The sequence below is a fragment of the Tasmannia lanceolata genome, unplaced genomic scaffold (assembly GCF_043159265.1).
Source record: "Tasmannia lanceolata isolate RefF3 unplaced genomic scaffold, GAP_Taslan_0.1 ptg000003l, whole genome shotgun sequence".
Taxonomy (NCBI): Eukaryota; Viridiplantae; Streptophyta; class Magnoliopsida; order Canellales; family Winteraceae; genus Tasmannia; species Tasmannia lanceolata.
In genome coordinates this window covers 36,547,522-36,560,800 of record NW_027518680.1, presented here as the reverse complement: position 1 = coordinate 36,560,800, position 13,279 = coordinate 36,547,522, and the positions used below count along the sequence as shown (strand labels likewise).

Sequence of the window (13,279 nt, the reverse complement as noted above, 5' to 3'; positions counted from 1 at the left end):
ATGGCACTCACCCATGAAGATGAGGTAAATTCTAACCCCTCTTGTAATTGATCAAGTAGTGATAGTGGAAACATATCTTATGATGAATTATGCATTATCTTGCATTCTCATATTTCAAAAACTAAAGTTCTTAAAAAATTTCAAAATTAGAAAATGAACTTGATGTTTTGAAAAATGAATCTTCTTTTTCCATTTCTCAAGCTAAAGTAAAAATTGAAAATTTTAAACTTGAGATTGAAACCCATAAGGGTTGTTTGGATGAGAAATCTTGCCAAATTGGTAAACTCCAAAATGTGGCAAGCTCTTCCAAATCTTATGAAGATGACACTAATGATTTTCTAAATCAAATAACCCATCTTCATAATGAAAATGAAAAGTTAAGATCATGTCTCATGTCTCTATGGATTCCTAAATGGAGATAAAATTATTGACATAATCTTGATGAAGGCTAGTCATAGACCTAATCATGTATTTTATGATAGGACTAGTCTATCTAACCCTCATGTTATATGTCATTTTTGTGGAATCAATGGTCATTACCAATTCCAATGTGCATCTAAGATTAGGGATTATGATGGAACCAAGAAAGCTTGGGTTCCCAAAGCTCCGATATGATTCTCTTCATATGTGTTGTTAGATTAGGGGTTTCACTTAAATTTGAATATCTCTATATGATTATTTAAAAATCCCCTCTTGTGTTGAATAAAAACTCTAAATAGGGGGAGTTCTATGTTTGTCTTTTTCCTTGAAAAAGGGGGAGTTTAAAATTAAAAATTTTATCCCTTTATTTTTCTTTTTCCCCATCTTTTTGATTGATGCCAAAGAGGGAGAAAAATCTAGTGTAAGAAAATATATTAGAAAATCTCTTGGTCTTGTCATCATAAAAAACGGGGAGATTGTAAGCCCAATGGTTCCCACCTTGGCATTCCCATCTTCTTTTGATGATTCCAATACACAAGTGATTTTATATCACTAATGTGTTTGATTGTCTAAGTTGTAGATTATGATTGTGTTAAGACAAGATTGCTTGGATTGAGGCCAAGAAGCTCTCATTGGACCACATTCGGAAGGCCAAAGTCGTCAAAAATCCAAGACTCCAGAAGACTTGAAGCATTGCAAGTGAAGACCATTTTAAGTATTTTTTAGAATGTAAAGATCCAATCATAGTTTAGGTGTTTAGAGGCATAAATAAGTATCCACACACCCTAATATATCTAAGAGATTGTCCTTGTGGTGTTCCAACACTTTGGAACCCTCATAACAATCCCAACTTGGTGTAGAGTTGGAAGCCCAAAAACAAGAATTGAAAATCTGCTTGACATAGGCTTCTCGGAACTCCGAGAGAATTCTCGGAGCTCCGAGCTCGGAACTCCGAGATATTCCTCAGAACTCCGAGAAATGGTCCAGTAGCATTTTTCCAACTTCTGTTTGTATTCCCGGAACTCCGAGAGAAATTCTCGGAACTCCGAGAACACTATAAAGGGAAGAAATTTTGACCGTTGGGTACTTTGCCAGAATTACGACTATGCCCCTCAAATGATCCTATTTGGTTTTTCTATATATATGGGTATTCTCTACTTCCCAATTATCAATCCTAACACTCAAAAACTCTATTTGAACATCCTAAGAGTGATTCAAGCTTGTTTATGCCTCTCATCCTCTAAGATTATGATTTGGATCATTAGGCTCAAATTTGTACATCTTCTACAAAGTTTGTAAACCCTTGTGAGGGATTTTTTGTTCTTTCTTTCTGTATCAAGAAAATTGTATTCGGGCGAGTGTTCGGAGAAGCGGAGCCCACTCTCCGTGGTGAGGATTGCCACCAAGGTTAAAGGCAATTGGAATTCTAATCGGCACCGATCTTCGCCGAAGTTAAGAAGATCAAATAGTGAAGCCATCAATGGGTTTGGTTGGTGGAGTGGAGTAGGCCTCGCATTTTGAGGACCGAACCACTTTAAATCTCGGGCGCACTCTCTCTTATCTCTTGCTTTACATTTGCATTACACTTAGGATTTAACTTGTGTGCTTAATTTTCATTCTTGATCTCTTAATCTTCAAAATTGGGTTAGAAGTTTTCAAAAGCTTAAAACTTGTTAGGAACCTAATTTTACCTCCTCATAAGTTGCCGTTAGAGGAAGTACTCGGGCCTACCCTTAGAATTTCAGACAAGGTCAAGTTCTGTTGCATCATGTTGATCTGCTCTTCCTCAGTGGGCCGCTTGAGCAGCTGACCTGTCTTATAATGCCAGTGTTTCACAAAATCGGAGAAGGCTTCCATGGGCTCTTGTCTGGTAGTCTGAAGATCTCAACGAGAAGTTTCAGTACCATCTTCATAAGAGAACTTCTTGATGAATACATTCATAATGCGTTCCCAACCCATAGTTGGTAGTTCAGGCAAACTCAGAAGCCATTGTTGTGCCACACCTTTCAGAGACATTTGAAAGACGATGGCCAACTGATATGGGACAAACACTATGATCGCGACATACTTTCGAATACTGCCAGGTGATTATGAAGACAACCGGTTCCGTCGTATTTACTGATGTTGGGCCTTTTGAAGCTGGCCGGGAGCTGTACATCTGAAAACAAAGAAATGTCACGGAAAGAGTCCTGATGACCCCTGAACCTTGATAACTTCGAGGTCTTGATTAACCTTGTGAAACTTATCTTCCCACTGCTTCCGAATCTATTCTAAAGGATGCTTCTCATCTGCATACTGCTCTCCTAGGAATGGATCCGGAGGCGGAGCGGTGGACTGATTAGTAAGTTGGGCTAGTATGGTTTCCTGGACAAGAGGAAAAGGTTGTTGAGGTGTAGTAGGTACTACAGTAACCTGAGGAGGTTATCTTAAGGCAGCATTCTCTTCTGAGAGTTGACGACGGCTTTGAGTGAGTTCAGCTACTGCCTGTGCAGCTCTTGGATAACCTGGGACCGGTCCGTAGGTTCTGCCATAATAGCTATACGGGTTGAAGGACTAGATGGTTCTGAAATTCCTACTGAATGAGCAAGAATTAAAGAACTAGGTAGTTCTGAGGTTCTTATTGTACGAGAATCGGTTCGGAGCCAGGCTTTTCCTTTCCTAGGTGCAATGGTTTCAAGTGTATGAACTTTCTACCTGCAGACGGGAATGTATATACTATCTTTAGAACTTTTTCATGCAAGGTGAAAGAGTTATGCAGATAATTTGATTTTCAAATAAGATTTTTCAGGGAATGATCTTATTTTATTCATATGTCTGATCAACTTTACAATTTGTACAAAAAAAAGGCCTGTGCTAGCCTGACTTTATATAGTATTTTTACAAAATTTGCAAAAAAGGAAAGAAAAGTTGAGGTCTTCTGTATGAAGCAGTCTCTCGACCGGTAAATTTGAGCGGTGACGAAGATAACAAAGAGTTGGTAGAGCTTCTCCGTTCTGCGGAATCCGAAGGCCAGGCATCCGAAGGGATGTGTGAGAGAGGTGCTGAGTAGTAATCCAATTGTATACTGTCTCCACGACGAACATGTATGTTGTGGATATAGACTATCCTTCGATTCACCCATGCTAAGTATACGGTTCTGGCCGTATTTTAACTGAATTCTTTAGGTGGACGGAAATGAGAGAGGGGTTCCCATGGCCGTTGCTTTCCTTCGAATTGACGCATAATTCGGTGAGGAATGTAGAAGGATGTGTCTTCTAAACCAAGGATGCGAACATATTCGGCTCTAGCGGTGTTCATGGTGATAGCATTAGGTCCCAAAATTCTCCACGATATGCCATTATCGGCACGGGTTCCTAACCAATTGTACCACTCGGATTCACTGTTGAAGTGAACATGTTGCCTCCATGACCTAAAATTCGAAATGCAAGGGATCGTAAGAGGACGAGGGATTACTATACGAAGCTTTAAACACAACTAAATGTAAAGAAGGGTGGGACATCTTATGAAAGGGAGATGAGGGTGCTCAAAGACATCATCAAGTCCTTTTAAAGTCTCGGCAAGTACGGTTGGTATCGGGTTGGCCTCTAATGACAACTGGTCCAATACACTGAGTAGGGCAAGAGAAGCCACATCGGACTTCTGACACAAAGGGTACTTGGCATATACACAGAATATATATTCTTCGTGACGATGCTGTTGAAAGGTCAAGTCTTCTAAATTTCCTCTGGGGTGTAGGCTTCAATAAGCCTACCCACATAGACACCATCTGATGACATGAAGTCATCCGGATCTTGTTCTGGCATACAAAGTTGAAGGAAGGTTATCCCCTTCCGACAAGATCGCTATGCGCAGCAGAACAAAAATCGCATAGAATTTAAAAAATTTCTTTTGATCTTGCTTTTTTTCATGATCCTAGAGTCTAGATTAGTTAATTAAGTTAATCAAACATAAATAAATACCTCTTTGAAGAAGAAATCAAGGAATATCACTGCTTAATCTACTCCTCGAACGGTTGCGATCGTTCTAAACGCCGCGGACCCTGCAAGTTGAACAGATAGATTCTTTTTCTTTGCTCGGACTATTGTGGATGTGAATAACTCTTATTCACCTATTTAAGGTCTGATCTAATCATTACTTTTATTTTAGAGAAAAGAGAAATTGATTGGAAGCCTTTTTCTTTCAAACTAGTTCTATTGGAAGAGAGATAGAGAGAGAGAGAGATGGAAAACTATTTTCCAAAGGGGGGAAGCAAGGGAGAACAAATTTTTGAGTATCCCACACTTTAAATTTTGTTCTCCCCTCTCTCTTTTATATAAAGTAGAGTTTTGGTTTGATAAATCCTTGTTTCTCTCTCCCAATTCCAATCTAATTGAGAAACCGACTTGAATTGAGACTCCTCGAGTGAATGGGACTCTTCCAAACCTCCAAGGCTATGTGGGGACACTAAAGATACATGGGAGAACATGTATGGAGGCCTCCCTCCAGCCCTTGTGGCCTTATCTCATAAGAGTTGGTGTTGGAAACAAATTGCTTGCTTTGTAGATCCTACAATTTAGCAATTCTTATCCAACATGGAGTTTGAGTGCAACTCAAAGTCCTTGAGCAATTGTGAATCTTTTTCCCTACTCTCCAACTGATTTAGGAGTGTTGTGCGGCCCACAAACCTTATGCAAATATGTAGTCCTACCCCAATTCCCTATTCCGTTCCAATTCCACAACTTTTGCAAAACCGGTTTGGGAATAACTATTCTCATTTGGATTACACATTATTATGATAATTATTAATCAAATTAATAACACATAATAATTTATAATAATTAAATAATTAATTAATAAATTAATTAATAATTTAATTGATTAATAACTCACATCTAATGGGAGTTATTTCGGCTCCAATTTGTCTCCGAAAAAATCTCTTACTATCTTTTGTTACTTTCCTAACAAAGACATGTATATATATATATATATATATATATCAACATATATATATTTAATTAATATCCACATTAATCTAACGGATCATATTCGCTCGTACAATTACATAAAATACGGAACCCTGATCCATTTGGATGTTACTGGGTCATTCGAGTTGTGAGTGGGATCGTCACAGGGATCCGACGTTCAATCTTGTAGAACCCTATGGTGGGCCCGACTGCGATATCGCTCTGTAGTTAAACTACACTCGCATTAGGCTAGTGGCCTCCATCGAGAAGTAACCCTGAAGATGACCGTCAGATCATCTTACCCCTAATTACATCATGTATGTGCATATCCTTTCTTCGTAACCACATCTACTGAGTTGAGTCATACGGAAGGTGGACACCATTTACCCCCTTGGCCCACTCTTGGTATACCATTTTGGTCAAGCGGTGTTCGGCCTCCAAATGCATTTGTAAAATCTTTTGAAAATAATTCAATGTTTCATAAAACTTTCCAATAAACATTTTATCAAATCCGCCTGGCCAGGCTATTTAATAGGCCTACCGCTCTGACAAAATTGTAGATGTCAATCCCTAAATTTTAGGGTGAAGAATCCCTTGTTGAGTATCACTATTGGTCTCGAGGGTTTGCTCTAGGATATAGCTCTATCCAAATGTGACTCTAAAAATAGAATCACTGTAAGATGGACTAAGACCCTAGAACGGACCGGCAGATGAATAAGATCCCTCAGGTCTAAAGACTTGTGAAGGGTCCTGTCTGGAAGAACAACTTTATCCTTTCTTGTCCACAAGTTGTTCTTTATTTGATCCGGTTCGGTTACGCGATCCAATCTTCGCACCCACTCTTCTTGCTTAGGGTCCACTACCCAGATGACCGAGATAAGTCGCCTCACATCACGTGCATGTAGGCAAGACTGGTGCTAGTTGTATACAGAAAGAGATATCCAGTCTCTTTCCCAACTAGGAACTATTAAGGCTTGCATAGAACCGAGATGCCATATCTCCTTGCTCCCTTGGATCTGTGAATCCTTTGAGCATGGCATTTCTATGTGCTACCTAAGGACGAACCTGTGTTAATAAAATAAGCACATCACACACATTCATAAATGTAAATACCCATTCAAGTCATGAAATAAATCTTTATTGACTAGAAAATGTCATTCTACTGGCTTTCCAAGGCATATACTCTAACAATCTCCCACTTGCCCTCAAAGCGAGTCATGAATATATCTTAGACCCATTCCCTCCAGATGCTTGTCAAATACCTTTTGACTAAGGGACTTGGTCAAAGGATCTGCCACGTTGTCCATTGAAGCTACTTTAGCTATGGTCACATCTCCTCTGTCGATAATCTCTAGTATCACATAATATTTGCGAAGGACGTGATTTGACTTCTGATGAGACCTTGGATCCTTTGCTTGAGCGATTGCCCCACTGTTATCACAATACAGCGTAATAGGTCTCTCACAGAGGGCACGACTCCAAGTTCTATAAATTTCCGCAGCCATACCGCCTCCTTCGTCGCATCACTCGCGGCGACGTATTCTGCCTCAGTTATGGAGTCCGCCGTGGTGTCTTGCTTGCAACTCCTCCATGAAACTGCTCCATTAGCTAAGGTGAAGACATAACCTGATTAGAATGTCATGTCGTCAACATCTGAGTGAAAATCTGCATCAGTATATCCAGAAAGGACTAATTCGTCTCCTCCAAATACTAAACACTAATGTTTAGTTCTTCTGAGGTACTTAAAGATATGCTTAACTGTTATCCAATGCTCTGGACCTGGGTTTGATTGATATTTACTAACCACACTTACAGAGAAACAAATATCTGGCCTTGTACACAACATGGCATACATCAAGCTTCTCATTACCGAAGCGTAGGGAATCATATTCATTTCTTCCTTCTCTTTAGATGTCTTAGGAGACATCTTCTTAGAGAACTTCATTCCATGCCTAAAAGGTATTAACCCTTTCTTGGAATTTTTCATATGATACTTGGCCAATATCTTATCTATGTAAGCTTCATGTGATAGTCCAAGTCTCCTAATCCTACGGTCTCTAAACAATCTAAGGCCAAGGATATAAGACACTTCACCCAAATCCTTCATAGCAAAGGTACTAGATAGCCATACTTTTGTATTAGACAACATTCCAACATCATTCCCAATGAGTAGAATGCCATCTACATACAAAACAAGAAATGTTACAGTACTCCCACTGACCTTTTTGTAAACACAAGCCTCATCTACTTTGTGTACTGTTAGATTTATTAAATAACCGCAAGTGCACGGATCGCGTGTAATCACGGGTCGAACTCAGGGAAGAGAAATCTTGTTTGTGAATCCTATTCTTGTATCACTTAGAATATAAACTATGATATATGTTGCCTGGCATTTACTCAGGATTTCTGTGGACATACCTCGGAGCCAACAATATATATAAATTTTTATTCTAAACAATCTAAGAATCGAATTTAACTAAGATCTTTTTTATTTAAAATCCTAATTTATGCAAAGTGTACCAAATTTTAATGATCTCTATTAACTACTTATCTAATTTAATTAGAAAACTAAATTCTAAGGGCTTAAGTAAATTGGAAAATTACAAAAGTAATTTGGAATAGTGTAAAAATCCTTAATTCAATATAAAAGATTACTTAGGGTTAGAATCCACCATGGGTTTGGATTAAATTGATTAATTAAAACAACTCTTGAATTGGGTTGAAAATTCGATTCACTAGTCAATAAGGAATAAGATCAAAGGGATGTCATTCCTTATAAGTAATTAATCAAATCCACTCTCCAATTTACATTGATTATATAGAACTTTATATTTGTTAATCAACAATCATTCATACGAATGGGGAAAGCCAATGGCATGAATGATTGGGATTTTCCAAACAAAAAATCCTACACAATTTTTCAATTGAGTAGATTGATTTAATTATAAATATTTCTCCTTCCCCATGGCTTCAACTAAACCCTAAGTAAATAGGATTTAATTATTCATGAAGAAAGGAAGAAAAACAAAAATAAAAGAGATAGATGGGAAAAATAGTGCCATATATAATTACTTGAAAAGAAAACTAAAAGAAAAATAAACTCTCCACTAATTTGAATTGAAACAAAAGTACATCAACTTGAACTTGAAAATAAATAACAAAAATAAAAAGAACTTATTCTTTTTCTCCTCCAATCTTTAGTTGAATCTTCCTCCTTCAAGCTTTAATGTCACCTTCAGTTTTAATGGTGGATGATGATGCCTAGGATTAAGAGTTGAAAAGAACTTGAAAATAAGCAAGAGAGAACAAGAAAACCTAAAAGAGAGAGAGCTTAAGAGTGGTAGAGAGAAACAGAATTAGAGAATGTCTTCTTTTTTCCCATATGTAGCTTTCTTTCTCTTCTATTTTCATCTCCAAGAAAAGACACAATCTTGGCATCTTTTTGTATTTTTGGCAACCCCACCTGTCTTTGGCGATTTCTGAAACTTTTAGTATTTGTTGGTAAGAGCAAACTTACTCTTTTCTTTCTTCACAATTTTAGCAACTTAGCACCCATTTTTGGTAAGTTCTCTCTTCCTTTTTGAATTTTCAACGTGGGAGAGTGGATGGAATTTTGCTATAAGACAAAAGAAATATATTAATATATTACCAAAAGTTATGAGAGTAATATTAAATAGGAAATGGGACCCACTTTTTATGATAGATAATTGCAATTTATAAACCTACTATTCTTTCTACAAACCCAAAACGTAGGAGCAAGCCAAGTTAGCAAGTGGGTCCCATTTATATATGGAATAACAATTATAAAATGCTATTTTCTAACAAAAATGTGAGAGGGCTGCTGTTCTTTGTTTTGGAAACATGGGACCCACTTATATATTGCCTCAAAACTTGCAAACCGACATAGGCATGCATTGCTGGACGTGAATGAGCATGTATGGTAGAATGGCAAGATGCCATTTATATTAAAATTCTATAAAAAAAAATCCTTACTGTTACTGTCCATTTTAATATGCCATTCTCTTTCTTGCTTACCATGCATGCACATGTATGTTAACTTTCTAATTCATCATCCAATCCATGCAAAGAAAGAAACCAACAGATCTAAAAATAATTTTTTTACTCATGTAATTCACACCAAAATGGGTGGCCATATATGGGTGGGACCCACTCATATGTTGGACGAAAATTCTACTCCAAAGAGATGTAATTCACTTAACTGGGCCCACTTTAAAATAAGAAAGAGAGTGAGAAGTGGACATCATGGGATAATCCAAACCGTTCATTTTATGGGGTACAAACCGTCCACTTAAATGGCCTCGCCTCTTTTTCCACTCCCACAAGTTGATCTAAACCGTCCACTTAAATGGGCCATGGTGTACTTTGGTTGCACCCAAAATTAAAATGATCTAGACCACACCATGATAGATCTAAACCGTTCACTTGATTAGGCCTCGATGTAAATCCTCTATGCGTAATCCAAGCTGTCCGTTGTGTGGGCTGTTCCAAATTCATCCCAAAAATTGATCTTGACAGTTCACTTATCAAACCACAATGTAGGAGGGTCATATCCTAAATGATGATCCGAACCATCTATGAGGTGGGTCTACATAAATGGGGACAGACAATCCCACTTGTGCTCACACAGTGTGGTAGCCCAAAAATCATTTCTATGGGATGAACCTAACTGTCCATTTAAACTGGCCAGAATGTAAATTGGTTGGGCTCTCTCAATTATTTCCCATAAGATGGACCCAACTGTCTATTTGGTGGGCTCAACAAAGTAAGTAGGTGGCACCTCAAACCCTCTTCATAGAATAATCTGAACCATTCATTTGTTCAGCCAATGCATCACTAAGTTGCTCCAAATTATCTTTTTCATTGAATGATCTTGATCGTACATTTGATAGGCTTGACTCCCTTTATTGGGCTGGAATATTCTGAATTGTTCCCAAATACTTTCTTCCATGGGCTGATCCTAGCTTTTCATTTAGTGGGTTTTAATTTCTCAAAGGGATGATCTTGGCCATTGATGCTATTTCCTTGGAATTTCATTGTTTTAGCTCCATTTTTCTTGAAAAATCCAAAATAACCCTGAAACATCAAAAACAAGGAAAACACATCAAATAGCACTGCTCTAAAAGTAAAAAGATAATCATTTCCTACCTACAATTCACACATAAATGTGCTCATCATGTACAGCCAAATTCTTTGGCTGCTCGATCAAAACGAAGATTCCAACTGCGGGATGCTTGCTTTAATCCATAAATGGATCTTTGCAACTTGCACACTTTCTGACTTCATTCTCCGACAGCTTCAAAACCTTCGGGTTGGATCATATAGATATCCTCTTAAATGTTTTTATTCAAGAAAGCAGTTTTGACAGCCATCTGCCATATCTTGTAGTCATAGTGTGCTGAGATAGCTAATAGAATCCTAATAGACTTTAGCATGGCTACTGGTGAGAAGGTTTCCTCATAGTCAATTCCAGCCTTTTGACTATATCCCTTCGCCACTAACCTGCTTTGTAGGTCTCTACTTTACCGTCAGGGCCTTTCTTCCTCTTGAATTCCATTTGCATCCAATGAGGTTAATGCCCTCTGGTGGATCAACTAAAGTCCAGACACCGTTAGTGTACAATGAGTCCATTTCGGATTTCATAGCTTCCATCCAAGTCGACTAATCTATCAGGTTGTGTGATCACCCTTCTACTATGTCGGAGTGTTTGTATAGGTATAGTGGGCTCTTGCTCAGTGTCTTCTCTTTCCATTGGAGTTTCAGGTTGCTCTTCCAAGACAATCCTGTCCCTCTTGACAGTATCTTGGATGAACTCTTCTTCCATAAATATTGCATTCCTACTTACAAAACAATTTTGCTCGCTTGGGTTATAGAATATATAACCCTTTGTTTCCTTAGGATATCCAATGAAAATACACCTTTCGGTTCTTGCCTCTAACTTATCAGCACTTATCTTTTAACAGGTGCGGAACACCCCCACATCCTCATATGATTTAATAAGGGTTTTTTGCCTGTCCATATCTCATAGATGGAACTGATTTAGTTGGGACACGATTTAAGACATAAAGCGTTGTTTCTAGGGCATATGCCCATAGAAACAGAGGTGCTTCTACGAAACTCATCATAGATCGGACCATGTCCAACAAAGTCATGTTTCTACATTCTGAAACACCATTCAATTCTGGTGTTACATGTGGGGTCCATTGAGAGATGATTCCATTTTCCTTTAAGTAATCCCTAAACTCATTCGAGAGATACTCTCCACCTCTATCAGAGCAAAGAGTCTTTATTATTTTATTTAACTGATTCACTACTTCATTCTTAAACTCTTTGAACTTTTCAAAGGTCTCAGACTTACATCGCATAAGAACCAAATATCCGTACCTAGAATGGTCATCCGTGAAAGTCACGAAGTATATCAGCCCTCCTCTTACTGGATAAGAAATGGGACCGTATACAACACTATGTATAATCTCCAACAAATCCTGGGATCTTCCACTCTTGCCCTTGAAGGGAATTTTGGTCATTTTACCTTGAAGACATGGTTCACAAGTTGGAAAAGGTTCCACCTGGATAGAATCCAATGGACCATCTTTTACCAATCTTGTAATCCCATCTAGGTTAATATGGCCTACTCGAAGATGCCATAGATGTGTGGGATTGGTCGTATTCCTTGCCCTTTTGAGGTTTGGAATATTCTGAATAAGAATATCCTCAATGTTACTTACATTTTCTAAAGCATTTACTATAAATAATCCGTCAACTAATGTACCTTCTGTGATCTAGGAATTACCATATTTGATAAAAAGTCTACTTTTATTAAAACTTGTAGAATAACCATCAATAAATAGTTTAGAAACTGAAATCAAATTCCTTCTAATGGAAGGTACATAAAGACAATTATTTAAACGTAAATATCCTCCTGAAAATGCTAGTTGTAGATCACCCATAGCTTGGACTGCAACCGTTGCATCCGTTCCAACCTATAGGTAGAGTTTGCCCTCAGTCAATCTTCTGCCTCTCCTGAACTCATAGAGAGGTCTTGGTTGACTTCTTGAAAGTTTTATTGTTCTTGACTTTGAAAATATTGTTCTTAGAACCTTGGCCTTTACCCTTTCTTTTTTCCTTGCCTTTTGGTTTGGGAGTTGAAACTACATTAGCTTTAACTAAGAAAGAGGATTTCTTATTGTTTTTCTGAAGATCCTCAGTAGATTGAAGATGATTCAACAATTCTGTCAACGTCATTGACAGTTTGTTCATATGGTAATTCATGACAAAGTCAGTGAATGATAATGGTAGGGATGCTAACACCATGTCCACTTGCGACTCACCATCTAACATGGCCCCTAAAACTTCGAGCTCATTTAGATAGCCCATCATCTTCAATATGTGATCTCTAACTGAGGTTCCTTCCACCATTTTCTTGAAAACCAGACCCTTAAACGCTATTTGTTTGGCACTGCGATTTTGCTGTCCAAACATATCCCTAAGATTGTGCATAATATCCATGGATGAAGCCATTCTGACATGTTGTTGCAACACGTTCGACATCGATCCAAGGATATATCACTTAGCCATTTGGTTATCTTCATGTCATTTTGTGTCTCTGTCCCTGACATCCTGAGGAGTATCGGGACCAGGAAACTAAGGTGCCTCAGTCGTCAAGACCCAATGAACTTTCGTTGCTATGAGCACTAGAGTTAAGTTCCTCTTCCAATCCACGTAATTTGAACCAGTAAGTTTGGTGTCCTTGAGAATCCTAGGGAGTGGATTGAAGGATGCAATATCTAATGTAAAGGAAAGGAGGCATAAAATAAGCAAGACTAACCATTTTAGATTTATCATGACATGTAACCATTAGATCTGGGTTTTTGATCTATAATGGTATTGCCCATATC

General features: G+C 38.0%; 1 protein-coding gene across 1 annotated transcript; it reads right to left on the bottom strand.

The window, feature by feature from the left end:
• Positions 1-12,410: 12,410 nt before the first annotated feature.
• On the bottom strand, positions 12,411-12,932 carry LOC143869744 (uncharacterized). The gene has a single exon (XM_077376305.1). The coding sequence runs from the start codon at positions 12,930-12,932 to the stop codon at positions 12,411-12,413; it is 522 nt and encodes a 173-aa protein (XP_077232420.1).
• Between the last annotated feature and the right edge of the window lie 347 nt (positions 12,933-13,279).